General features: G+C 39.2%; 1 protein-coding gene across 1 annotated transcript in view; it reads right to left on the reverse strand.

Moving 5' to 3' along the window:
* Positions 1–854: 854 nt before the first annotated feature.
* Positions 855–25276, reverse strand: part of LOC117072034 (cytochrome P450 3A8) — a 28741-nt gene continuing 4319 nt past the window's right edge. Inside the window, exons 2-13 of the mRNA XM_033191867.1 lie at positions 24989–25082; positions 23024–23076; positions 14899–14998; positions 12401–12514; positions 12048–12136; positions 10629–10777; positions 9408–9535; positions 8658–8724; positions 5880–6040; positions 4863–5089; positions 3642–3804; positions 855–1421 (exon numbers count right to left, since the gene is read on the reverse strand). Of these exons, the coding sequence (XP_033047758.1) occupies positions 1326–1421; positions 3642–3804; positions 4863–5089; positions 5880–6040; positions 8658–8724; positions 9408–9535; positions 10629–10777; positions 12048–12136; positions 12401–12514; positions 14899–14998; positions 23024–23076; positions 24989–25082 (1441 nt within the window). The 3' untranslated portion in view covers positions 855–1325. The remainder of the gene's footprint in view (positions 1422–3641; positions 3805–4862; positions 5090–5879; positions 6041–8657; positions 8725–9407; positions 9536–10628; positions 10778–12047; positions 12137–12400; positions 12515–14898; positions 14999–23023; positions 23077–24988; positions 25083–25276) is intronic.

The following is a 25276-nucleotide window of genomic DNA, read 5'->3' on the forward strand; positions in this document are numbered from 1 at the left end:
TCCCGTTTTGTTCTTTTTGCTGAAGATAGCTTTGGCTATTCTGGGTCTTTTGTGGTTCCATACAAATTATTTTTTTTCTATTTATTTGAAGAATGTCATTGGTATTTTAAGGGATTGCATTGAATCTGTACATTGCTTTGGGTAGTGTGGACATTTTTAACAATATTGATTCTTACAATATATTAACATGAAATATCCCTTTTTGTGTCTTCAATTCCTTTCATCAGTGTTTTACAATATTCACTGTAGAGATCTTTCTTTTCTTTGATTAAGTTAATTTCTAGGCATTTAGTTTTATTTGTGACTATTGTAAAAGGGATTACTTTTTTATTTTTGCCAGGTTGTTCACTATGCCATATAGAAATGCTACTAATTTTTGTATGTTAATTTTGTATCCAGCAACATTACTGAATTTGTTTATCAGTTCCAATAGTTCTTTGGGGTCTTTAAGTTTTTCCAAATATCAGTCTCCTGTGTAGCTAAGTTTACAGGCATGTACCACCATGCCTAGCTAATTTTTGTATTTTTAGTAGAGATGGAGTTTCACCATGTTGACCAGGCTGGTCTTGAGCTCCTGACCTCAGGTGATCCACCTGGCTCAGTCTCCCAAAGTGCTGGGATTACAGGAATGAGCCACTATGCCTGATCAAAAATGGCATAATTAAACTATGAATATTCTTTCTAAACAATGGGTAAAGTCACAGCGGATTAGCTTTCACCTATGTTAATAATCAAATTCTAGTTCTGACAAAGGCCCCACACCAACAGTGATTACAATGATCAAAAATATTTACTTGTTGGTTCTCATTCAGTTCTATAGATTTCTCCTTAATATGCAGGAAAGCATCTGATAATACTTTTGTAAAGTGATCTTTATTGATTTAATATAAAACTTATTATAGAATACTCCAAGTAAAACATGAGATATAAATGTCACTGTTAGGGCCATCAAAATAATTCTTATTTTCATTAAGAACTGTGGATGAAATTATTGAGAAATGTTGATTCTCTTATCAGAGCTCAGGAGGAGTTAATGGTGCTAACTAGGGGTGCTTGAACCAGGCTGGAGATAGTCCTATGAGAAGCAGAGGAGCCAAATCTACCTCCCCTGCACTGATTTGGTCATCTCCTTTATATTCCCAAGTATAACACTATACATAGACAGGGAGAAAGCTCAATGCATGTAGAGAATCCCTGGTTATTTATTCAGTACATTGGATGAAGCCCATCTTCATTTCAGGGTTCTATTCACAAAGTAATTTGAGGTCTCTGGTGTTCTGGGGCACAGCTTTCTTGAAGAGCAAAGTGGAAGTCCTTAGGGAAATTCAGGCTCCACTTACGGTCCCATCCCTTGACTCAATCTTTAGAACAATGGGTTTTTCTGTTTGAAGAAGTCCTCCTAAGCGTAATTTCAGCGGGATCTGCAACAGTTAAAAAAGCATATTGAGTAGCATTAAATAAAGCAAAAGTAGAAAGTATAGCATCAAAGTAAAAAAATGCAGTAATGACAATAATGCTTGTAAACATATAAAAACTACTTTCAGCACTATAAATCTTGGATTCTTTGTACTTATTCTATAAGATGTGTGAAGATTGGATAGTGAGAGCATTCATCATCTATCATTTAACAAAATATTTATGGAGTACTCTTCTGTGCCAGGCCTGAGACAAATTCATGGGAACCTGTGTTCTTTATTGATTTAAATTTTAAGTAAAATGGATGAGTTTTAAAAATTTAAACCAGATTATTAGGCATGATGGCAAACTATTTTTGAAGAGTCATATAAAGTTAATTTTGTATATGTTGAAACTTGCAAGGTAATCCTGAGTAGTTATTGTACATTTTAATTATATAGACAGTCTTCAACTTCCAGAGTCCAGTAATTCCTCCCAGTTGAACCCGTCCAGTGTAAAGATGGGAAGACACCTTCAGGAAACATCATCGTTTTATTTTTTATCATCTCCTCTTGGCTCCTAAGGTAGTGCAAGTGGGGAACCTCTCAATTCCTACAGTGTTTTGACTCAACTTTTAGCCCCATTCTTATTGAGACACTGCTTCAGTATTGAGGGGACACAACAGAGTGATATTCTGATCACCATGGAGTAACGGGCATGAAAATGGCCATGGAGATCAAGAAGTGCCAGCTTGGGAGCTTACCAAGGAGTACCTTCCCCATCCCCGGTGTGCCAGAGGACCACTTTTATTCAGGGCTGAGTCCCCTGTCTGAGCACATATAGGATAGCTAGACAGCTGGCCTAAAGCCACCAATAATACAGAATACAAAAATAATATGGAAACTATTTTTATCTTCTTCCTCTCCTATATAGAAAGCCTACTTAAGGGGTGGAGTTGAATAATAAATATGTGAGACTTAGAAATAAGATTTATAGGATCTTGTTTAATATGAATCAGTGACATCTGTTCTTTAACTTCTTCAGAGAAAATATTTCAAATCTTTCTATAAATATAACACCTTATTATTTAAAAATTTTCAAAACCCATGAATGTTTTCACTGCAGACAGACATGCATGCGCACATGTGCGCGCACACACACACACACACACACACATGCATATGCACGAATAGCATTTGTTAAAGGTTCACATTAAGTAGCTTAATATATGTATGCAAGCCATCAACTGCACATCACTCCTTAAACATTGACCAAATGCTTGCGTTAGATACAGTCCCTTGCAAGGCACCACTGGGATATTTTAAAAGGAATAAAATAGAGGATATTGTTAATGGAGGTGGGAAGACATTCTTAGATACAGAGAAAATATAGAGAATAAAACTCAATGATTCAATGGCAGATTGTGAAATTATATAATAGCCTCCAGTATCCAATAACAGAGCAGAGAAGTAAATGGGCCCTGGACTAGGAGGAGAAGACACTTTGGAGGGGCTTGGGAATTGAACAAGGACTTGAAAGATAAGAACAAAATGAGGAGAAAGGGAACAACATTAATAGAGTTATAACTGGGTTGAAATGGAGCCCAACTGAATGGAGCTAGGCACCTGGAAGGTGAGGTCAGTCAGGATGACCTTGGACTGTGGTAGTCCTTCATGTCCACCAGAAATGCCTTATATTAGTCATTCTCAACCTTGCCTTCAGATGAGAAGCAATGGGGGAGCTTTTAAAGCTACACTCTGGGAAAATTAGTTTAGAATTTCTGTGATATCCCAGGCATCATGAATTTTTAAAGCTCCCTGGTGATTCCAAGGTACAGTAAGTGGTTGGGAGCCACTGTCATAAGACAGTTTCTACAAGTTCTGGTAGGGGAGAGCAGCATTCGAAAGTCAAAACAAGATAGTAATTGCACTTCATGATTGTGCAAAATACTTCCCCATCTTTCCAATTGACTTGAAACTGAATTTAAACTTTGCTCAAATTCAAGGAGACTGCAGATAGTCATGCCGTGCTAATCTACATTGATGTTACATGATGTTTTTAATGCTACAGCCTTTTAACGCTAGAACTGAAGCACCCTTAAAGATCACAGATGGGCCCAAATAGATTCCTTGGCCCATAGAACAAATTAGTAGAAGATTAAATAGGTGTGTTCTTTTTTAAATATATAGACCCTTCAGTTAAAATAATTCTTAATAAAACATTATTTATGCAGAAAATTGACTGACCTGTGTTTCTTTACAAGGTTTGAAGGAGAAGTTCTGAAGAACTCTGATTAGAGCAAGTTTCATGTTCATGAGAGCAAACCTCATGCCAATGCAGTTTCTGGGTCCATTTCCAAATGGCGTGTATATGTAAGGATCTATGTTGTCCTTGTTCTTCTTGCTGAACCTGGTTCCACATTGGTAGATTTTTTAAAAGTTAATGACATAATACCCCTAAGAGTTACATGTAAGGTTTCTCACTTGGGGCCCACCCCTCCACTAGTAGTACACAGGATACTTTTGTGGGCTGGTCACTGAAATCCTGCTATGCTTATTTTGCTATGAGAATTGTAAGCTACAGATCCTTTCTACTCTCCTTACACTATAGGAGCTTTCAGTCTTGTTGAGATGAGATATAGTGTTGCAAAGAATACTTATTTCTAAATACTGAAATTATATTCAGGGTGGTGATGTGTTCACACTATAAAAGGCACATACGTGATGAGACTGAGTGATGGAAAAGTAGGTTCCTGCTTCAACTCACACTTATGTTGGTCATGAAGAAGAAGGGGAAATTGTCTTGCACTATTTCAAAATTGTTATTTTGCACTTTCCTTCTTGTCTCCTCTCTTGTTTTTCTAATTCTCCTCCTTCTCCTCCTACCTTGTCTTATCCCTCCTCTCCCACTTCTGCTCCTTCTTGTTCTCTCCATCTCTCCCTCTTTCTCCCCCACGCCTCCATAGAATAGTTGAAGTCAGATAATGTACACGGGCGTATGATGCTACTGTACCAGTGTAAAGCAGTATCATCACTGCTTTATTTGTCTATCTCTTCCACTAAGCTATAGACTCTTTGAAGATTAGACCCATGTTTTTTATTCAAATTTTATTCCTAAATATTTGATTATATTTATGAAAAAATATTCATTTGGGGGGCATAATAATAGCATTGTGATCATGTGTTTCTAAAAGAGTCCTTATATTTTAGACACTTATGACCCATAAGGACATAATTGATGACCTTCATCTTAAGTTTTTGGGACTGTGGATGGCTGTAGTTTTCCTTTTTCTAGTCTGTGGTTTGTAAAGTGTGACAATAATCAATTTGATGATTTAAAAATCTTCTAAATATAAAAAGACAAGCAAATAATTACATAAACCCATGACCGTCCTGTAGATTAAGAGAGACAGAATATGCTTGAACCAGGCTGGTTGAGGGAAGGCTCCCTTCCCAGGGGCCTTGTACCTTTCAGGGAGGAACTTCTCAGGCTCTGGCCAGTACTTTGGGTCATGGTGAAGAGCATAGCTTGGAATCATCACCACCACCCCTTTAGGTATGAATATCCCATTGATTTCAACATCTTTTTTGCAGACCCTCTCAAGTCTCATAGCAATTGGGAATAATCTGAGCGTTTCATTCACCACCATGTCGAGATACTCCATCTGTAGCACAGTATCATAGGTGGGTGGTGCCTGGAAAGAAAGAAACAGATTTGGACAAACTGAGATTTTGAATTAACTTTTAACTGAGTCCATGCAGTACTATTGACGTGTTAGAAGCTCCAGAGAATAACTCATACTGGTAAAGGATCATAACATTCATAAATTGTTTTAATAACTGTCATGCCCATTGATGTGCTCAACGGCCCACTGAGATGTGTGGAGGAGTTATGAAAGTGGGAGACATTCGGGATGGTTCTCACTCCAGGGACAGAAATCCTTAGCATAACCGTCTAGTGGTTTGACTAATAGGCTATGACCACTAGCATCAAATAAAATATGAGAAAGTGATTGTCACATTTCAAAAAAAAAAAGGTCACACGTCTGTAATCAAGAAAGTAAAAACAGATAAAAAGAGCAAATTCCTGTGTCCATGTGTGGACACAGGGAGGGGAACATCACATACCACTACGGTGCCTGCTCCAACCACATAATTCACAACCAAAACCAATGTGAAATGAGTGTGAGCAATAAATGCTTATGGTTAGATGCCACTGAGGTTTTGGATGTCTTTTATTTAGAATTATTGTGATAGCAGAAAGCAGATGAACCAGGGAGAGGACTGTTTAACAAAGATCTTATACTTCTGCCAATAGCAACCATTCCCTATGTTTCTTTCTTTTTCTTTTTAGAGCCTTCCTACACAGTGTCAGTGAAGGAATCATGATTTTGCTTTTCATAAAAATTCTCCTGGGAAGTGGTGAGGAGGCATTTTTGCTAAGGCTTCACCTCCTCCCTCCTTCTCCAGGTATCATCCACTCACCTTATTGGGTAAAACTGCATCAATTTCCTCCTGCAGTTTCTGCTGGACATCAGGGTGAGTGGCCAGTTCATACATAACGAAAGAGAGAACACTGCTCGTGGTTTCATAGCCAGCAAAAATGAAAATAATTGATTGGGCCACAAGCTCCAGATCAGACAGAGCTGAATGGAGAAGAAAGACATTTTAGGTAAATCAGATCAATATAGGCCATCACAGTTTAGATGAAGAGAAATCTAAGTGAAAGTACTTAAATCCTAGGGAAAAAAATAGAAAAGCAATTCAGAGGTGCACTTGGGGTGGTTTCACTCTGATGTGTGTCTTACAGAACCAGAATAAGGCAAATCATTTTAATCCAGTTTTCCCCAAGGTCTTCGAGAATGTGGGCCATCCACTCCTCCTCACGCCATCCCTGCCACCTGCACGTCTCAGTAATTTCCAGAGAGAGCATTTCTTCATAACATACTCAATGTTATGGGTGTTCTCCTTGAATGATCCTTAAAATACTTTATTGTAAGTTAATATGAGGTAGTCTTCTCCCCCAAGAAAAATGTAATTTATTTTAGCTACAATATACCTTGACAAACTTTGAGATAATTTGCAATATTAATGGTTAAATGTAGGGAAAATTAAAGGATATTTCCCGTAGATATGTTTGAGGGAACTTAAGGGACCAATATTGAACTACAGACCACCTCTTGGTACCCAAAGTGTGGTCCATGGGTCAGAAGCATCTGGGAGCTCATTAGAAATGCAAAATCTCAAACCCCACCCTTGAACTACTGATTCAAAATCTGAACTTTCACAAGATGCGGTGATTTGTGTGCATAGCCCAGCTTGAGAAGCATGGATTATATCTTTGAGAGGCATCTGGTGATAGATCTAGGCTACAGTTCTCAGAATTGACTATCTCAGGATATACAAGAATGAGAGATGGAGCCGGGCACGGTGGCTCACATCTATAATCCCAGCACTTTGGGAGGCCGAAGTGGGCCGATCACGAGGTCAGGAGACCGAGACCATCCTGGCTAACATGGTGAAACTCCGTCTCTACTAAAAAATACAAAAAATTATCCAGGCGTGGTGGCGGGGGCCTGTAGTCCCAGCTACTGAGGAGGCTGAGGCAGGAGAATGGCATGAACCCTGGAGGCGGAGCTTGCAGTGAGCCGAGATCCTGCCACAGCACTCCAACCTGGGCGACAGAGTGAGACTCCATCTCAGGAAAAAAAAAAAAAAAAAAAAAGATGAGAGATGGACAAAAAGCTAGATGAGTGGTGTTGATTGCAATCTGATGAATGGCATTAAGATAGCATAAGCTCCTATGATGACAAGTTGGCCCCCCTTCTGGTTTTCTTCTGAGGGAAGGTCAGGGTGGTCTATCACTGGTCTGTTTGATCAGGACTGGATTAGGACTTTTAAAGACCTAGAACACAGAAATAAATATGGTGCTTGCTCCAACAATGTAATTCACAACTAAAACCAATATGAAAGGAGTGTGAGAAAGGTTGACAGAGCTGTGATTTACCAGTGAAGACTTCTGTGATGCAGTTGTGGGTAAATTTAACTACCTAATCATTGCATTCAGATATCATGAACCTGATGATACTGATGTGAAATTGAACTATAATCTCAAAGTTTAGAGCTCTGCTGTCCAATATGGTAGCCACTATCTACTAGTGGCTATTGAAAATCAAATTGTATTCAATTAAACTGAAATACCATTTAAAATTGATCTTCAGTGGCACTAGCCATATATGCAGTGCTAAAAAGCCATATGTGTCTTTGATTTCTATATGAAACAGTAAACAATAGACTATTTCCTTTATCACAGCAAGTTGTATTGGGATAGACAGATGAATAGATAGATGATAGATAGATAATAGATAAGTAGATAGATGATAGACAGATAAATGATAGATGATAGATATATAGATAGATGCATAGATACATAGATAGACATACAGACAAAAGTAGATGTAGACACGGACATATTTAAAGTGATATGCTGCAGTCAGTCCAGTCTTGCTCTCTAGAACCAATAGTTAAATATTCAGGAATTTTATGAGATGGTTGCCAAGTCTTGGTGGCTTGAAATTGACCATGGTCATCATTTCACCACAGTCATAGTCATAGTGACTTCGGTAAAAACCATACATGGCTTGTAAAATTAGTAGGTGAAACATTGAAGACAAAAAGGATATTTACACAGTCTCAGAGGTTTTCCCCACAAGTTACTAAGCCATTCCAAAGGAGAAAATAACTTTGCAGTGGATTAACCTGATTGAACATACTTTCAGCTAAAATCACCCTTATTGGAACAGTGTGGCTCCTGATTGGATGTTAGATGTATTAGGTTGCTGCAAAAGTTATTGCAGGATTTTGCCATTACTTTTCATTGCTTTTTTCTGCAATGAAAAGTAATGGCAAAATGCACAATTACTTTTGCAGCAACCTAATAAATTTACAGGTAGAAGTTTTGATTCATTGGATCTGGAGGAGGCCGAGAACTGGCATTTGATCTGATGTAGGTGATCCACAGACCGCTGACTGACTTTCTAGCATGCCAGGTTTGCTTAGGTTGCCCTTTAATCTTAGAACGTGGCTATCTATGCCTGTATGCCTCTAGAAAGTGCCTCCAGCTACCATTTGTAACATTCAAACATGTGTCGTTTTGCTATGTGGCAGAAATTCTCATCCTCTTGGAATACTTCCTGCACATTTTCAGAACAAGGACCTGCCTCTGAGTGCCCCACCAGTAGCCCCCAGAAGCGCTCTGATTACCTTTGTGGGACTCAGTTTCTTTCGAATTCTGAGAGTCAATCATCAGCTGAAGGAAATCCACTCGGTGCTAGAAGCAATAAGAGAAATTTCATTGACAGAAAGTGGCTCCTGAAGTCAGAAGTAAATCAGAAGAGCAGTCCTTGATCTCCCTTCAGAGTATGGGTCCTTGAAGACCAGAAATCTGATGGGTGTTGCCTGAGTCACCAGTGAAAAAAATATCCTTCTAAATCCTTGGAAAGCAGGATGTTTTCCTGAAACAAATCTGGCTATCATGTGAGATGGCTCAAATTTAACCCACACTACACTTCAGCAGGTGGCCTGATAGGGCCTTTCATTGGAGAATGGGTAAAATAACAGGTTTGTACTTGAAATGAGTCCACCAATCTATGATCTGGGGAAAGCATAATACCAGTAAAATATATTTCCAAACAGTAATGTTTATCTTCTAACAATTTACTGGAGGGAAATAAAGTGGTAAAGTTTTATCTCAATAAAATTTATGCCATGGCATGCTAACTGTTGTGTCTGATATCAAATTTTATGTGCTGTCTCTGACTCATTCTCATATCTCCTTCCCCAAACTGCACTTTCTGCATTCCTACCAAATGAATTCTCTTGCTCTAAACATGAGTAGTCTTTACGTTAAAATCATTCTTTAAAAACATACAGGTAAGCACACCAATCATATGTATATTATCTAAAAAATTATGAAAAACTAAACACCCTCCTATAACTGCCACCAGATTTTACCTTTTGTGTATCTTTGAGGCGACTTTCTTTTATCCTTTTTACAGATTTTCTTAAAAAACTTGTAACTTCTCTTGGAAAAACAGAGATATTTAATACTTCAAGAATTGGGGTGAGAAATGGGAAGATTGCTGTAGGAAAACCAAAACAAAAACAGAAAAAGAAATCCACTGTGAAAATGCAAAATTTGCCTGGAGCAATTCTAATTTTCTCTACCCATCAGAAGAGTAAAAGACATCAAAGTTCTCAACTGGAAGCCATTCCTTCTATGACTTTTGCCCTTTCACAGGCTAGTGGCTGAGCAAGGGCAGGTCTATGCATAGGGACCACCACTACATCAGTGAGATCAGCAGCCCCTTGTGCATCTTTTGAATGATAAAAGGAACAAAATTCAATGCCTTAATCTCTTTGCCTTTATCTATTGGACTAGAGTCTCCTAGAATAACCCAAATCATAATCTGAAGCTCAAAATTAATCTTGCTGTTCAAGAAAAAGTAGGTAGTCAAGATAGAAATAACACAGCCTATCTCTGTCACCTATCATGGAATAAAGCTAAAATCAATAAGGGAAAGAAAATTGGGAAACTCACACATATGTGGAAGTTAAAGAATAAACGTTTAAGCAACCAATGAGTCAAAGTAGAAACCAAAAGGGCACATAGAAACTGTTTTGAGGTGAACAAAAATTAAGATGTGATAGGCCACAATCTCATGGGATTTAGCAAAGAAATTGCTCAGAAGGAAATTTATAGCTGTAATGTCTAAATTTAGAGAACAAAAAATCACAAATCAATCATCTACATTCATGCCACAACACAGTAAATGAAGAAGGGCAAACTAAGCCTGAAGCCAGCAGAAGAAAGAAAATAATACAGACTAAAGTACAAATTCGTGAACTAGAGAATAAAAAAAAACCCTGACAAATTAATATCATTTCTATGAAGTGTCCAGAATAGGCAAATCTATAAAGGCAGAGAGCTGATCAGTGGTTGCATATGATGACGGGGTTTGTGGCAGGGGGTTGATAGCTAAAAATGTATGAGGTCTCTAGATTGACAAAAAAAGTTTTAAAGTTTAAAATGGTGATGGTCACGCATATCTTCAAATGTACTACAAATCATTGAACTGTACGTTTTAAGTGGATGAATTACATGGTGATTTACATCTCAATAAAGCAGTTATTTTTCAGAAAGGAGGAGAGAAAAGGAAATAGTAGTCCACATACTTATTGAGAGAAAGAATGGATCTAAGAAATCAAATCTTAAAAGCTTCTTGGTGTTTTCCACAAAGGGGTCTTGTGGATTGTTGAGAGAGTCGACGTTCACTCCAAATGATGTGCTAGTGATCACATCCATGCTGTAGGCCCCAAAGACACTGAGTGGAGAAAGATGTGGAAAATTAAAATCAGCACATCTTTACAATCCTTTCACTATACGTGCAACAGGAAATCCACATGTCCAGTCAAGACAGATAAAGAGCCACAGACTTTCAGAACTATCTACTGGATCATGTCCCATCACACTCCTTCAGAAGGTGGTTATCGGGTGCCAGTGATGCAGCTGGCCCTACACTGGGGGTGATAGAGATACTTGACTGAATTAGACTTACCTCTGAGGTCAAGGAGCCCAGTCATAGGAAGACAGAAACCCATTATCAGAAAACTGTAGTAGCAGGTGTTGAGTGTGGATGATATAAGATACGTAAGCACTGTGCTTCAGCAGGACAAGAGTAGAATAATTAACTCTTCCTAAGGGGCTCAAGAAAGGTGGCATTGCCTGACTACAGACTCTATGCCCAGAGCTGATTCCTCTTCAGCACTTTACAAAGCAACAATACCCTGTTCTGAGTTCCTAGGAATATCATCCTTATTCTCTATACTCCCTGCTCAAGCTTTGGAAATTTCCACTATCCCCAGCTGTGGTGAGCTGAAGTTGCCCTGAAGGCAGAATTATTTTTGTAAAATATAATGACCAAGAATGGTCGTTTAAAAAAAAGAATCTCTCAAAATTTGATTTGGAAATTTCTATAGTGAGTGACCACATATCCCAGTCTGCCTAGGACAGGCTCAGATTACACCTGTTGCTCCTGCATAAGTGTAGACAGCAAATAATAGGCTTGCTCTACCCATAGCGTTTTTACCACCTTCTCTCCTTGAGACCAGAGGAAGCAGAAGTCGTGGGAATGTTTAATATTTAGTATTCTACTGATATCCTCAAAAAAAAACACATGAAAGGATCAAAGTTATTCTAAGTTCTCCATTATAACTTTCCCACCCTACTCACTGCCAACCAACAGATACCAAGTGCCTTCCCCTTCCACCATCCCATACACTCCATGCTTAAAATTTGGCACAATCACACTTTTTCCCCCTAAAGGATGTATTTAGTTTTCCAGAATATCCAAGGTGACGATTTAATGGATATGTAAACCCTGGTCCCTGTGCACAGGGGAGAAGATCCTTTTCCTCCAGCTGCCCCATCTCATTGGAGCTTCCCCATCTTGGGAGACCCATTGAAGTTGCATTACCACAGCCCTCCTTTTGTCTGGTCACTGGAATAACCCAACAGTGGGAATATCAGCTCCATGGCAGGCAGCTGGAGGGGATCATGACAGCTCAGAACCGCAAGGCTGTGCTCCTACTTACTCTTTCAAGGTGACAGGCTTGCCTGTCTCTGTTTCACGCCTCAGATTTCTCACCAACACATCTCCATACTTGGCAATGATAGGGACCATCTAAGCACAAAACACAACACCACCCATAGTTAAATTGCAGACTCTAGTCCCAGAAGGACATGGCTTTCCCCAGCATGGAGCAGTAAGTGACATTTTATAATGAATTTTGTAATGTCTTTTCTGCACATAATGATAAAATACCATTTTTAGGAAGCTCAAATTCAGTGGACTACCCCTTGGAAAGGGACTGTGATCTTACTTTATACCTGTCCCCACCAGGTTCATTCTTTAAGTTTCTTATTAAAACTCATGTTGTTTTCATACCTCTTTGAGTTTTCCACTGGTGAAGGTTGGAGACAGCAACGATCGTATTCTCTTCCATTGTTCATCCTCAGCTATAGAGATGGCATTTTTCATAAATCCCACTGGACCAAAAGGCTAGAGTTCAAACAGAAATATTCTGTCCTACATCAGTTGTGGAGATCTCCATGGTTGTAGAAAATGTGTTAAACAGGCATCACGTATTCAACAATTATTTAGTGACCGTCTACTAGGTGACAGGCCCTATGCTAGATGCTCAATAGAGATTTATCCCAGATGCCCAGTGTCCTGGGATGTATTTGTGTGGGGGACAGCATTTGGGAGACCCAGCCACCTGATGTGGTCTCCAGCCTGTATAACCCAGTCACCTTTTACATGCAAAGTATCCACATGGTAGGGAATGTGTTCTTCCAGTAGAACAGACAGAATCAAGACCTATCACTTCTGCAGTGTAGAGAAGGAGGGGAGACAGACAAGCAAGTGACTTTGGTGGACTGTATGTTGCCTCAGACGAGCTGTCAGTATGTTCTCATACAGCATGGGCAATGTGAAAAAGAGGTGCCTCGATGTGGTGGTTTTAAAAAAAAATAGTAGGTAATACCTTTAAAACTAGGAACATATTTTGAAGAAATAACATGATTTCATAAACATTCTTTTCTCTTAATTTTTTATTCCATTGATAGAAAGACAAAAAAGAGATAATTATTTTTGCCAACTTGGAACTGGCCTATCAAGCCAACACGCTTGAAACTTTCTTTTGTCTTCCTAACCATATTTTTTTATAATGAGTACTTCCAGCATTCATTTATGATAAAAACTCAGGAAACTAGGGAGAGAAAATTCCTCAATTTGATAAAGAGAATCTACAAAAAAAGAAAAAGAAAACAGCCCACTTCATCAAAATCATGCTTAATGATCAAAGACCAAAGGCTTCCCTCCTAAGATTAGGAACAATTCAAAAATTCACCACATTTACTCAACATTATACTGGGAAGTCCTAGTGCAGTAGACAAGAGAAAAGAAATAAAAGGCATACAGATTGGAAAGGAAATCAGAGAACTGTCTCTATTTTCAGGTGACATAATTGACAATATGTAAAATCTCAAGGAATATACAAAATGACTTCTAGAACTACTATGCCAGTTCTGCAAGGTTCTAAGATACCAGATCAACACACAAAAACAAAGCACATTTCTGTGTAACAACAATCAATATCTGAAAATACAAGAAAAACGTAATATCATTTATAGTCATTCCAACAAAAATGAAATAATTTAGCTGTAAATCTAACAAAACATGTACAGGATCTCTATGCTGAAAACTACAAAATGTTATAAGTAATCAAAGAAAACCTAAGGCAATGGAAAGGCATACTATGTTCATGAATTGAAAGACCAAACAGTAAAGATACAAATTTTCCATAAATTGGTCTACATATTTAATTCAGTTTTCACCAAAATAACAGCATGTTTATTTGTAGACACTGATAAACTCATTCTAAATTTTTATGGAAAAGCAGAGGACCAGGAAGAGTTGAAACAAATCTGAGAAAAATAAGTCAATTAAAGTGGGAAGAATCACTCTACATGATGTTAAGAGTTACTGTACAGCTATTAGAGTCACCACAGTGTGGTATTGGTGGAATAATAAACACAGTAATCAATGAGACAGAGTAGTACATGAGAGATGCAAAGAAGTATGCCCAGGTGATTTTTAACAATATGCCCACCTTTCCAAAAATGGCATTGGAAGAATTGGACAGCCATAAGCAACAACAACAACAACAACAACAAAAAAAAATTACGCTTGATCTAAATCTCATACCTTATGCAAAAAAAAAAAAAAAAAAAACACAAAATGGATAATAGAGTTACATTTAGTAAAGCATTAAATTTTATGACTTTTAGAAAAAAACAGCAATATAGGAAGGAGGGCTGGCAAAGAACTTTCAAACTTGGCACCAAAAGCACAATCCAGAAAAGGAAATATTAATACATTGGCCACCTCAAAATTTTAAAAAGTTTGCTCTGATATGGACCCTGCCAAAGAAAAAGACTTGTCACTGTAGGAAAGCAGGAGGGAGCCACATGGAGACAGAGTGGATCTGCAGCTTGATCATGCTGGTCGTTGCACGAATCTACTAATGTGATAAATTTGCATAGAATGCAAATGGGTTCTGCATCTTGATCATGCTGGTCATTGCACAAGTCTATGATTGTGATAAATTTGCATAGAACACAAATGAGGGCACATAAAATTGGTGAAATCTGAATAAGCTCTGTGAACTGTGTCAATGTCGATTTCCTGTACTATAGAATGTGAATATGCTGTATTTATAGTTATGCAAGACTGCAAGGTGTTACCATTGGTGGGGACAGGATGAAGTGGACATGGAACCTTCTTGTACATTTTTTAGGCAACTGTCTATGAATAGATAAGAATTTCAAAATATAATCTTAATCAATCAATCAGCATTTTAATTTCAACACATGAATGCTTACCCTCCGGTTTGTGAAGACAGAATAACATTCTTTCACTAGCACTGTTTTGATCATGTTGGGATCTGTGATAGCCAGCACAGGCAGTCGACCATCATAAAAGCTGTGTGGAAAACACAGAGTTGATCAACCTTATTCTACAGCTGGAGCCCAACCCAGGAAGCCAGACTTTGATCCTGACATTACATAATACCCTAGTTGTACAATACACAGCAATCTTAGGTTCTAGTTCATTAGGTATGACACACAGCAAGAGACTGACACAGGAGCCAACCAAGTCTTCATATGATAAAGGATAATGTGGGCCAAACAAGGAAGAGACATTGAAAGACAAAAGAGCTCTTCAAAGAGACCATGGTTAGAAACGACAGTAGAGCATTTGTTAAGCTGGGTGGTGCATACATGGGTATTTCCCATGCCATTCTCCATAATGTTTCATATGTTTAAAATATTTTATTTTTAAAAAGAATATTAGGTCTGTGACAAATTGAAGGCAAGTAAATCATCAAATGCTCACAAGGATTAAATGTTTCAATGGCAGTTGGTGTAAGGCCTATGGACACACACCTAGAGCTGTGTGTTCTTTCTATTAGTCACATTGCCTGTGTGGGCCATGCCAGCTCCACAGCACCCTGCAGCCAGCACTGCAGTTTCTAAGGGAATCGATGAGAGAAGATGAAGTACAAAGAGGCAAAAACTTCTCTCACTTGCTTCTAGTGAATAAACACAGCACTGCACCTCTTCCACTCCTCTCACTGAACCTCTAGCCCCTCTGACAGGGAACAGCTGCTGTAATTGGCTGAGGCCACCTTATAAAATTACAGTCCAGGTCACTTCCAACATGGTCAGATAGGAACATCTCCGATCTACAATTCCCATTGAGATCTATGCAGAAGATGGGTGACTTCTGCATTTCCAACTGAGGTACCTTGTTGATCTCATTGGGACTGGTTGGATAGTGGGGGCAACCCATGGAGGGTGAGCCAAAGCAGGGCAGGACATCACTTTACTCGGGAAGTGCAAGGGGTCAGGGGATATCCCTTTCCTAGCCAAGGGAAGCAGTGAATGACTGTGCCTGGAGGAGTGGTACACTCCTGCCCAAATATTGCACCTTTCTCATGGTCTTCGCAACCAGCAGACCAGGAGATTACCTCACATACCTGGCTTGGTGGGTCTGGTGCCCACGGAGCCTTACTCGCTGCTAGTGTAGCAGTCTGAGCTTGACTTGGGATGCTAGAGTTTGGCGGGGGGAGGGGCGTCCACCATTGCTGAGGCTTGAGTAGCCAGTTCCATGCTCACAGTGTAAACAAAGCGGCAGGGAAGCTCAAACTGGGAAGAGCCTACCACAGCTCAGCAAGGCCTACCACCTCCCTAGGTTCCACCTCTGGGGGCAGGGCGTATCTGAACAAAAGGCAACAGACAACTTCCGCAGACATAAACATCCCTGCCTGATAGCACTGAAGAGAGCAGTGGTTCTCCCAGCATGGCATTCAAGCTCTGATAATGGACAGACTGCCTCCTCAAATGAGTCCCTGACCCCCAGGCAGCCTGACTGGGAGACACCTCACAGTAGAGGCCAACAGACACCTCATACAGGTGGGTGCCCCTCTGGAACAAAGCTTCCAGAGGAAGGATCTGGCAGCAATATTTGCTGTTTTGCAGCCTCTGCTCATGATACCCAAGAAAACAGGGTCTGGAGTGGGCCTCCAGCAAACTCCAGCAGACCTGCAGCTGAGAGGCCTGTCTGTTAGAAGGAAAACTAACAAACAGAAAGGAATAGCATCAACAACAACAAAAAGGACATCCACACCAAAACCCCATATGTAGGTCACCAACATCAAAGACCAAAGGTAGATAAAACCACAAAGATGGGGTGAAGCCAGAGAAGAAAGGCTGAAAATTCCAAAAACCAGAACACCTCTTCTCCTCCAAAGGAACACAACTCCTTGGCAGCAATGGAACAAAACTGGATGGAGAATGAGTTTGACAAGTTGGCAGAAGTAGGCTTCAGAAGGATGGTAATAACAATCTTCTCCGAGCTAAAGGATCATGTTCTAACCAGTTGCAAGGAAGCTAAAGACCTTGGAGAAAGGTTAGACGAATGGCTAACTAGAATAACCAGTGTAGAGAAGAGCTTAAATGACCTGGTGGAGCTGAAAACCACAGTTAGAGAACTTCGTGAAGCATACATGAGCTTCAGTAGCCAATCTGATCAAGCGGAAGAAAGGATATCAGTGACTGAAGATCAAATTAATGAAATAAAATGAGAAGACAAGATTAGAGAAAAAAGACTGAAGAGAAATGAACAAAGCCTCCAAGAAATATGGGACTATGTGAAAAGACCAAATCTATGTTTGATTGGTGTACCTGAAAGTGATGGGGAGAATGGAACCAAGTTAAAAAACACTCTTCAAGATATTATACAGGAGAACTTCCCCGACCTAGCAAGGCAGGCCAACACAAAGATACTCCTTGAGAAGAGCAACCCCAAGACACATAATCATCAGATTCACCAAGGTTGAAATGAAGGAAAAAATGTTAAGGGCAGCCAGAGAGAAAGGTCGGGTTACCCACAAAGGGAAGCCCATCAGACTAACAACAAATCTCTTGGCAGAAACCCTATGAGCCAGAAGACAGTGGAGGCCAATATTCAACATTCTTAAAGAAAAAATTTCCAACCTAGAATTTCATACCCAGCCAAACTAAGCTTCATAAAAGAAGGAGAAATAAAATCCTTTACAGACAAGCAAATGCTGAGAGATTTTTGTCACCACGAGGCCTGCCTTACAAGAGTTCCTGAAGGAAGCACTAAACATGGAAAGGAACAACCCATACCAGCTACTGCAAACACATGCCAAGTTGTAAGGACCATCGATGCTATGAAGAAACTGCATCAATTAATAAGGAAAATAACCAGCTAATATCATAATGACAGGATCAAACTCAAACATAACACTATTAACCTTAAATGTAAATGGGATAAATGCCCCAATTAAAAGACACAGACTGGCAAATTGGATAAAGAGTCAAGACCCGTTGGTTGCTGTATTCAGACAACCGACCTCATATGCAAACACATATATAGGCTCAAAATAAAGGGATGGAGAAAGATCTACCAAGCAAATGGAAATCAAAAAAAAAAAAAAAAAAAAGCAGGGGTTGCAATCTTGGTCTCTGATAAAACAGACTTTAAACTGACAAAGATCAAAAGACACAAAGAAGGGCATTATAATGGTGATGGGATCAATTCAACAAGAAGAGCTAAATATCCTAAATACATATACACCCAAATACAGGAGCACCCAGATTCATAAAGCAAGTTCTTAGAGACCTACAAAGAGACTTAGACTCCCCACACAATAATAATGGGAGATTTTAACACCCCACTGTCGATATTAACAGATCAACAAAACAGAACATTAACAAGGATATTCAGGACTTGAACTCAGCTCTGGACCAAGAGGACCTAATAAACATCTACAGAACTCTCCACCCCAAATCAATAGAATATACTTCTCAGCACCACATCACACTTATTCTAAAATTGACCACATAATTGGAAGTAATACGCTCCTCAGCAATGTAAAAGAACAGAAATCACAACAAACTGTCTCTCAGACCACAGTGAAATCAAATTACAACTCACGATTAAGAAAGTGACTCAATCACACAACTATATGGAAACTGAACAACCTGCTCCTGAATGACTACTGGGTAAATAAGGAAGTGAAGGCAGAAATAAAGATGTTCTCTGAAATCGATGAGAACAAAGATACAACATACCAGAATCTCTGGGACACATTTAAAGCAGTGTGTAGAGGGAAATTTATAGCACTACATGCCCACTAGAGAAGGCAGGAGAGATCTAAAATCGACACAGTAACATCACAATTAACGGAACTAGAGAAGCAAGAGTAAACAAATTCAAAAGCTAGCAGGAGACAAGAAATAACTAAGGTCAGAGCAGAACGGAAGGCGATAGAGACACAACAAACCCTTCAAAAAATCGATGAATCCAGGAGCTGTTTTTTTTGAAAAGATCAGCAAAATACATAGACCGCTAGCAAGACTAATAAAGAAAAAAGAGAGAAGAATCAAATAGATGTGATAAATAACGATGAAAAGGATATCACCACTGGTCCTGCAGAAATGCAGATTACCGTCAGAGAATACTATAAACACCTCTACGCAAATAAACTAGAAAATCCAGAAGAAATGGATAAATTCCTGGACCCATACCCCCTCACAAGACTAAACAGGCAAGAAGTTGAATCTCTGAACAGACCAATAACAGGTTCTGAAATTGAGGCAATAATTAATAGGCTACCAACCAAAAAAAGTCCAGGACCAGATGAATTCACAGCCGAATTCTACCAGAGGTACAAAGAGGAGCTGTTATCATTCCTTCTGAAACTATTCTGAATGATAGAAAAAGAGGGAATCCTCCCTAACTCATTTTATGAGGCCAGTATCTCCTGATACCAAAGCCTGGCAGAGACATAATAAAAAAGGGAATTTTAGTCCAATATCCCTGATGAACATCGATGCAAAAATCCTCAATAAAATACTGGCAAATCAAATCCAGCAAAACATCAAAAAGCTTATCCACCAGGATCAACTCAGCATCATCCCTGGGATGCAAGACTGGTTCAACATACCAAATCAATAAAGGTAATCCATCACATAAACAGAACCAATGACAAAAACCACATAATTTTCTCAATAGATGCAGAAAAGGCCTTTGACAAAATTCAACAGCCTTTCATTCTAAAAACTCTCAATAAACTAGGTATTGATGAAACATATCTCAAAATAGTAAGAGCTATTTATGACAAACCCACAGCCAATATCATACTGAATGGGCAAAAACTGGAAGCATTCCCTTTGAAAACTGGTACAAGACAAGGATGCCCTCTCTCACCTCCTATTCAAAACAGTGTTGGAAGTTCTGAAGAGAGCAATCAGGCAAGAGAAAGAAATAAAGGATATTCAATTAGGAAATTCAATTCAATTCAATTCAATTAGGAAAATTAGATGACATGATTGTATATTTAGAAAACCCCATCGTCTCAGCCCAAAAACTCCTTAAGCTGATAAGCAGCTTCAGGAAAGTCTCAAGATACAAAATCAATGTGCAAAAATCACAAACATTCCTATACACAAACAATAGACAAACAGAGAGCCAAATTATGAGTGAACTCCCATTCACAATTACTACAGAGAGAAGAAAATATCTAGGAATCCAACTTACAAGGGAAGTGAAGGACCTCTTCAAGGAGAACTACAAACCACTGCTCAACAAAATAAAGAGGACACAAACAAACGGAAGAACATTCCATGCTCATGGATAGGAAGACACCATATCATTAAAATGGCCATACTGCCCAAGGTAATTTATAGTTTCAATGCTATGCCAATTAAGCTACCACTGACTTTCCTGACAGAATTGGAAAAAAATTCATTAAAGTTCACATTAAACCAAAAAAGAGCCCACATAGCCAAGACAATCCTACAATCCTAAGCAAAAATAACAAAACTGGAGGCATCACTCTACCTGACTTCAAACTATACTTCAAGGATACAGTAACTAAAACAGCATGGTACAGGTACCAAAACAGATATATATACCAATAGAACATAGCAGAGGCCTCAGAAATAACACCACGCATCTACCACCATCTGATGTTTGGCAAACCTGACACACACAAGCAATGGGGAAAAGATTTCCTATTTAATAAATGGTGTTGGTGAAACTGCCTAGCCATATGCAGAAAATTGAAACTGGACTCCTTCCTTACACCTTATACAAAAATTAACTCAAGATGGATTAAAGACTTAAATGTAACACCTAGGACCATAAAAATCCTAGAAGAAAACCCAGGCAATGCCATTCAGGACATAGGCATGGGCAAAGACTTCATGAATATAACACCAAAAGCAATCACAACAAAAACTAAAATTGACTAATGGGATCTAATTAAACTAAAGAGCTTCTACACAGCAAAAGAAACTATCATCAGAGGGAACAGGCAACCTACAGAATGGGAGAAAATTTTTGCAATCTATTCATCTGACAAAGGGAATTTATAAAGAACTTAAACAAATTGACAAGAAAAAAAGCAAACAACCCCATCAAAAAATGGGCAAAGGATATGAACAGACACTTCTCAAAAGAAGACTTTTATGCAGCCAGCAGACATGTGAAAAAATGCTCATCATCACTAGTCATTAGAGAAATGCAAATCAAAACCACAATGAGAAAGCATCTCATACCAGTTAGTATGGTGATCATTAAAAAGTCAGGAAACAACAGATGCTGGATAGGTTGTGGAAAAATAGGAACACTTTTACACTGTTGGTGGGAGTGTCAATTAGTTCAGCCATTGTGGAAAACAGTGTGGCGATTCCTCAAGTATCTAGAACTAGAAATACCATTTGACCCAGCAATCCCATTACCAGGCATATACCCAAAGCATTATAAATTATTCTACGGTAAAGACACGTGCACACATATGTTTATTGTGGAACTATTCACAATAGCAGAGACTTGGAACCAACCCAAATGTCCATCAATGACAGACTGGATAAAGAAAATGTGGCACGTATACACCATGGAATACTATACAGCCATAAAAAAGGATGAGTTCATGTCCTTTACGGGGACGTGGATTAAGCTGGAAACCATCATTCTCAGCAAACTATCACAAGATCAGAAAACCAAACACTGCATGTTGTCACTCATAAGTGGGAGTTGAACAATGAGAACACAAGGACACAGGGGAACATCACACACTGGGGCCTGTTGTTGGGTGGGGGGGCTAGGGGAGGGATAACATTAGGAGAAATACCTAATGTTGGTGAAGGGTTGATAGGTGCAGCAAATCACCATGGCACGTATATACCTATGTAACAAAACTACATATTCTATGCATGTAACCCAGAACTTAAAGTATAATTTAAAAAATAAAAATAAAAAAATAAAATAAAATCACAGTCCATCAGCCTGCCAGGGAACACAGTGATTAAGAATATTCAGCATTTCTTCAAATTCAGCAGAAAGGTATAGACAAAGAAATGCTTATATACCCTTCTATTAAAAAGTCTTGACTTAAATTTAATAACAAAGCAGAATGAAAAATTCCACACTTGCAGAGAAAATTACAAAAACAACAACAGCAGAGCATAAGTGGTTTGCCAATCTGTTTCCCTATTATCTCTCACCCTTCGTCCAAAAGCACTTTAAATCCAAAGTGTAAATGAAAGAATTGGTTTTTAATTGAAAGTGAATCAATGTGGGAAGGAGATGATGCCATGCATTTATGAGCACATATTAGAAGTATTTAAGACAATGCATGTAGTAAAAGGACACCTAAGGAAGAAAAAAGAAGAGGGAAATAGGCAGACACTGGACAGAGTGTGATGTGAGTCCCTGGGCCACCAAAGTCTGGAGAAAAGTGGTAACCACAATGCTCCCAGCCTAGTTCAGACTGTAGAACTCAACACCTGGTGACACATGGGATCCTTGGTAGGACAAGCTTTGAAAGGTTTACAATAGCGAGTGTGAATGTTGTCAGAAGCAAAATGATGTGTGTGTGTGTCTGTGTGTGTGCGTGTGTGTGTGTTTAAAAACCCTGACAAATAAATCAAAGAAGGCTATGAAGAGAGGATTCTCATGCTTGTATGCCTGATAACAAAACTATCACAAAAGACTTTGCAAAGCTACAAGCTTGCACAAAGGCCGTCCCAACATTAAACAAAAATATTTCTACAAGGGCACCTAATCAGCAACTGCCTGTCCAACCTTGGTATGGTGTCACCCTTGCTATTGATCTTTGTAGCGAAGGATAATTATTTTAAAACTGATATGAAATCCTCCTCACATTTTCCTTGGAGCCTCTTTGTCTTACTTTACTTCTGTGAGTTTGCACATAGTTTATAATGGCATGCAGATTCCCATTGCAATACTCTACTCTCAAGTAAATATACTCTTCTTTCAGAGAACTCTCTTTGTAGTTAGGTTGACATGAGCTTCATCCCAAGAGGCTTTGGGCTGAGACTGTCCTCTGTGCAGTGGGGTAACCTCATCATATGAGCAAGTCTATCCAATGGAAGTTTCCAGAATACTCACCCCCACACTTTTCCATACTTTTTATAACATTCCATATCAAACTTCCAAAAGCCCTGGGAGGAGAAACAAAATGATATTTAATTATTATTTTAAATGTACTTAACCCTGCCTCTAATTGGGATGAAAACAGTTGAACCCAATGAAATCAGACTTGCTGGCAGTTACAGGAAGCTTATTTAGAGATGTCAAAAAGGAAATAAGGGAAAACAGAGGAGGTATGTGAAATGGGAAATTTAAAATCACTCTTAAATTTTCTGCAAGTGTTGTGGATACTGAATGACTTATCCTTGTGTATAAATAGTAAGTACCTCCTCGTCTTTCTGATGTCTTTTTGCTTTTGCATGTGTTGTCTCTAAAATCTCATGAATCCGTGAATGATCACCTCCAGGGGCATGTGGGGAGACTGAGACTGAGGGAAAGTGAATGAGCATCAGAAGAGAATGCACAGTCTTTTATCTCTTTGTTCGTCATCCTTTTCATTTATTTCATGAGCTCGCTCTAGAGTTCTAGCAGAATTAGAAAGTACAGACACCAGGGACCTCTTTTAGTCTAGCAGATTTAGATAAGTATGAGGCATGTTGTTGAGTGAGAAAATGAGTGAGTGGCAGAATGACAAAGTGGACTCACTTTCCAGTTTTCCAGCTTAACATGGAAGTTCTGAGAAGCTGTCCCCTCTATACATTGTACACAGCAAATTACAACACTTGCTCGGAGTTTTCACTGAAACTTAAAAACAAACCTTCCTGTATCTACATTTCAGGGGTGACATTTTCACTAGGCAAACAAAGGTCCCAGGAATGTGTATCTTGGGGGTACATCTACTAAAGAGTTGACCTGGAAAAGGTGGTGGGGAAATTATTGCTTTTGCACAGGGAAAAATATGAAATTCCTGGGTAGTAATTAGACAACAAAGCCCTGAACTGAGAGAATTAGAATCTGAGAAACAAGTCTCAGGTATGCAGGAAAGATGATGTAAGCCAGAGAGCTGACTGCTGCTGCTGGCCATGTGGACATGGGCTCCTAATTTTCCATCCAGGGCCCAGGCCCGGGGCAGGGCATCAGACCAGGTTAGGCACAAAGGCTAAGCCAAAGTTCACAGTCCACATGGCACATATGATATTCTATTCAGCAAAATTAAATATTTAATAATTTCATCAAATCATCCCCTTTCTAGTGATTTTGAATGTGATTCTATCTTCGTGTAAAACAAAACCCCACACATTCATTTTGTGCTTAAATATATGAGTTTCATAGACAACCACTATCTCATCTCAGTTATATCCACTCCCTGATCAGACTTACCCATAGGGTGCAGCCTTTGAAGGAAAAGAAGTAAAGGAGAACCCCTTTGTTCTGTCTCTCAAAGCTGCAAAAGATGTCATGGGGAGTAAGAGCTGCGGTAGAGCCATGGAGATACCCTCAGGGAATTTAGAATTTTTTGGAGAGGATTCAAGCAGGTGCAAATGACCCAATGGTAAATACTTGGGCTTCCTAACAAACTGAGTTTCAAACGTGTCCAGAAGGAAGGGAAAAAAGGTTACTCAAGAGCTCTTGCTACAGAGAGGAAAGTTTGACTCTCATGTACACAGATTACAAGCCACAATCAGGAGGTCCTTTTCCTACTTTTAACACTAACTAAGTATGACTGTACCTTCCTGGGAATCTGCATGGAGCAAAAAGAAAATCTTCTTTATGGTGCTCACAAAGTCTGCATATTAAGTTCTGAACATCAGGTTGCTGATCTACCTGAGATTTGGGCTGCTCAGCTCAGGCAAACCTGAGGTTCCTGAGAGTTAGCAAGAGAGTCCCAGTGTAAACCTTGCCATGCTCTGGGTGATGCCTACACACTGTTTCTGAAAGTGTAAAACCTCAGACTTTCCTCCTGAGGAGAAGCATTTTCACTGATGGAACTAAGCTGCTCTTTGCAATCATAAGAAGCAAAAGAGGGAGCTCAAAAACACTCACCTTACGGTAGGACAAAACAGTTCCCAAAAAAGGCAGAGGTGTGGGCCCTGGAATTCCAAGCTTCTTAAAAAGTCCATGTGAATGGGTTCCATATCTACAAAGTGAAACAGAAATCAGGTCACAGGGATTGTGACTTTATAGATACAAGGGTTGATGAGTCACTGACGGAGGAACTGGAATGCTCAAGAGAAGGAGGTAACATTAAGGCAATAAATAATAACAGTAACTCTGATGGCAATGATTATATTTCTTCATCAGGTCCTTTCCCACCTCCACTGTGAGACCCCA

The sequence above is a fragment of the Trachypithecus francoisi genome, unplaced genomic scaffold (assembly GCF_009764315.1).
Source record: "Trachypithecus francoisi isolate TF-2019V2 unplaced genomic scaffold, Tfra_2.0 Lachesis_group4, whole genome shotgun sequence".
NCBI lineage: Eukaryota > Metazoa > Chordata > Mammalia > Primates > Cercopithecidae > Trachypithecus > Trachypithecus francoisi.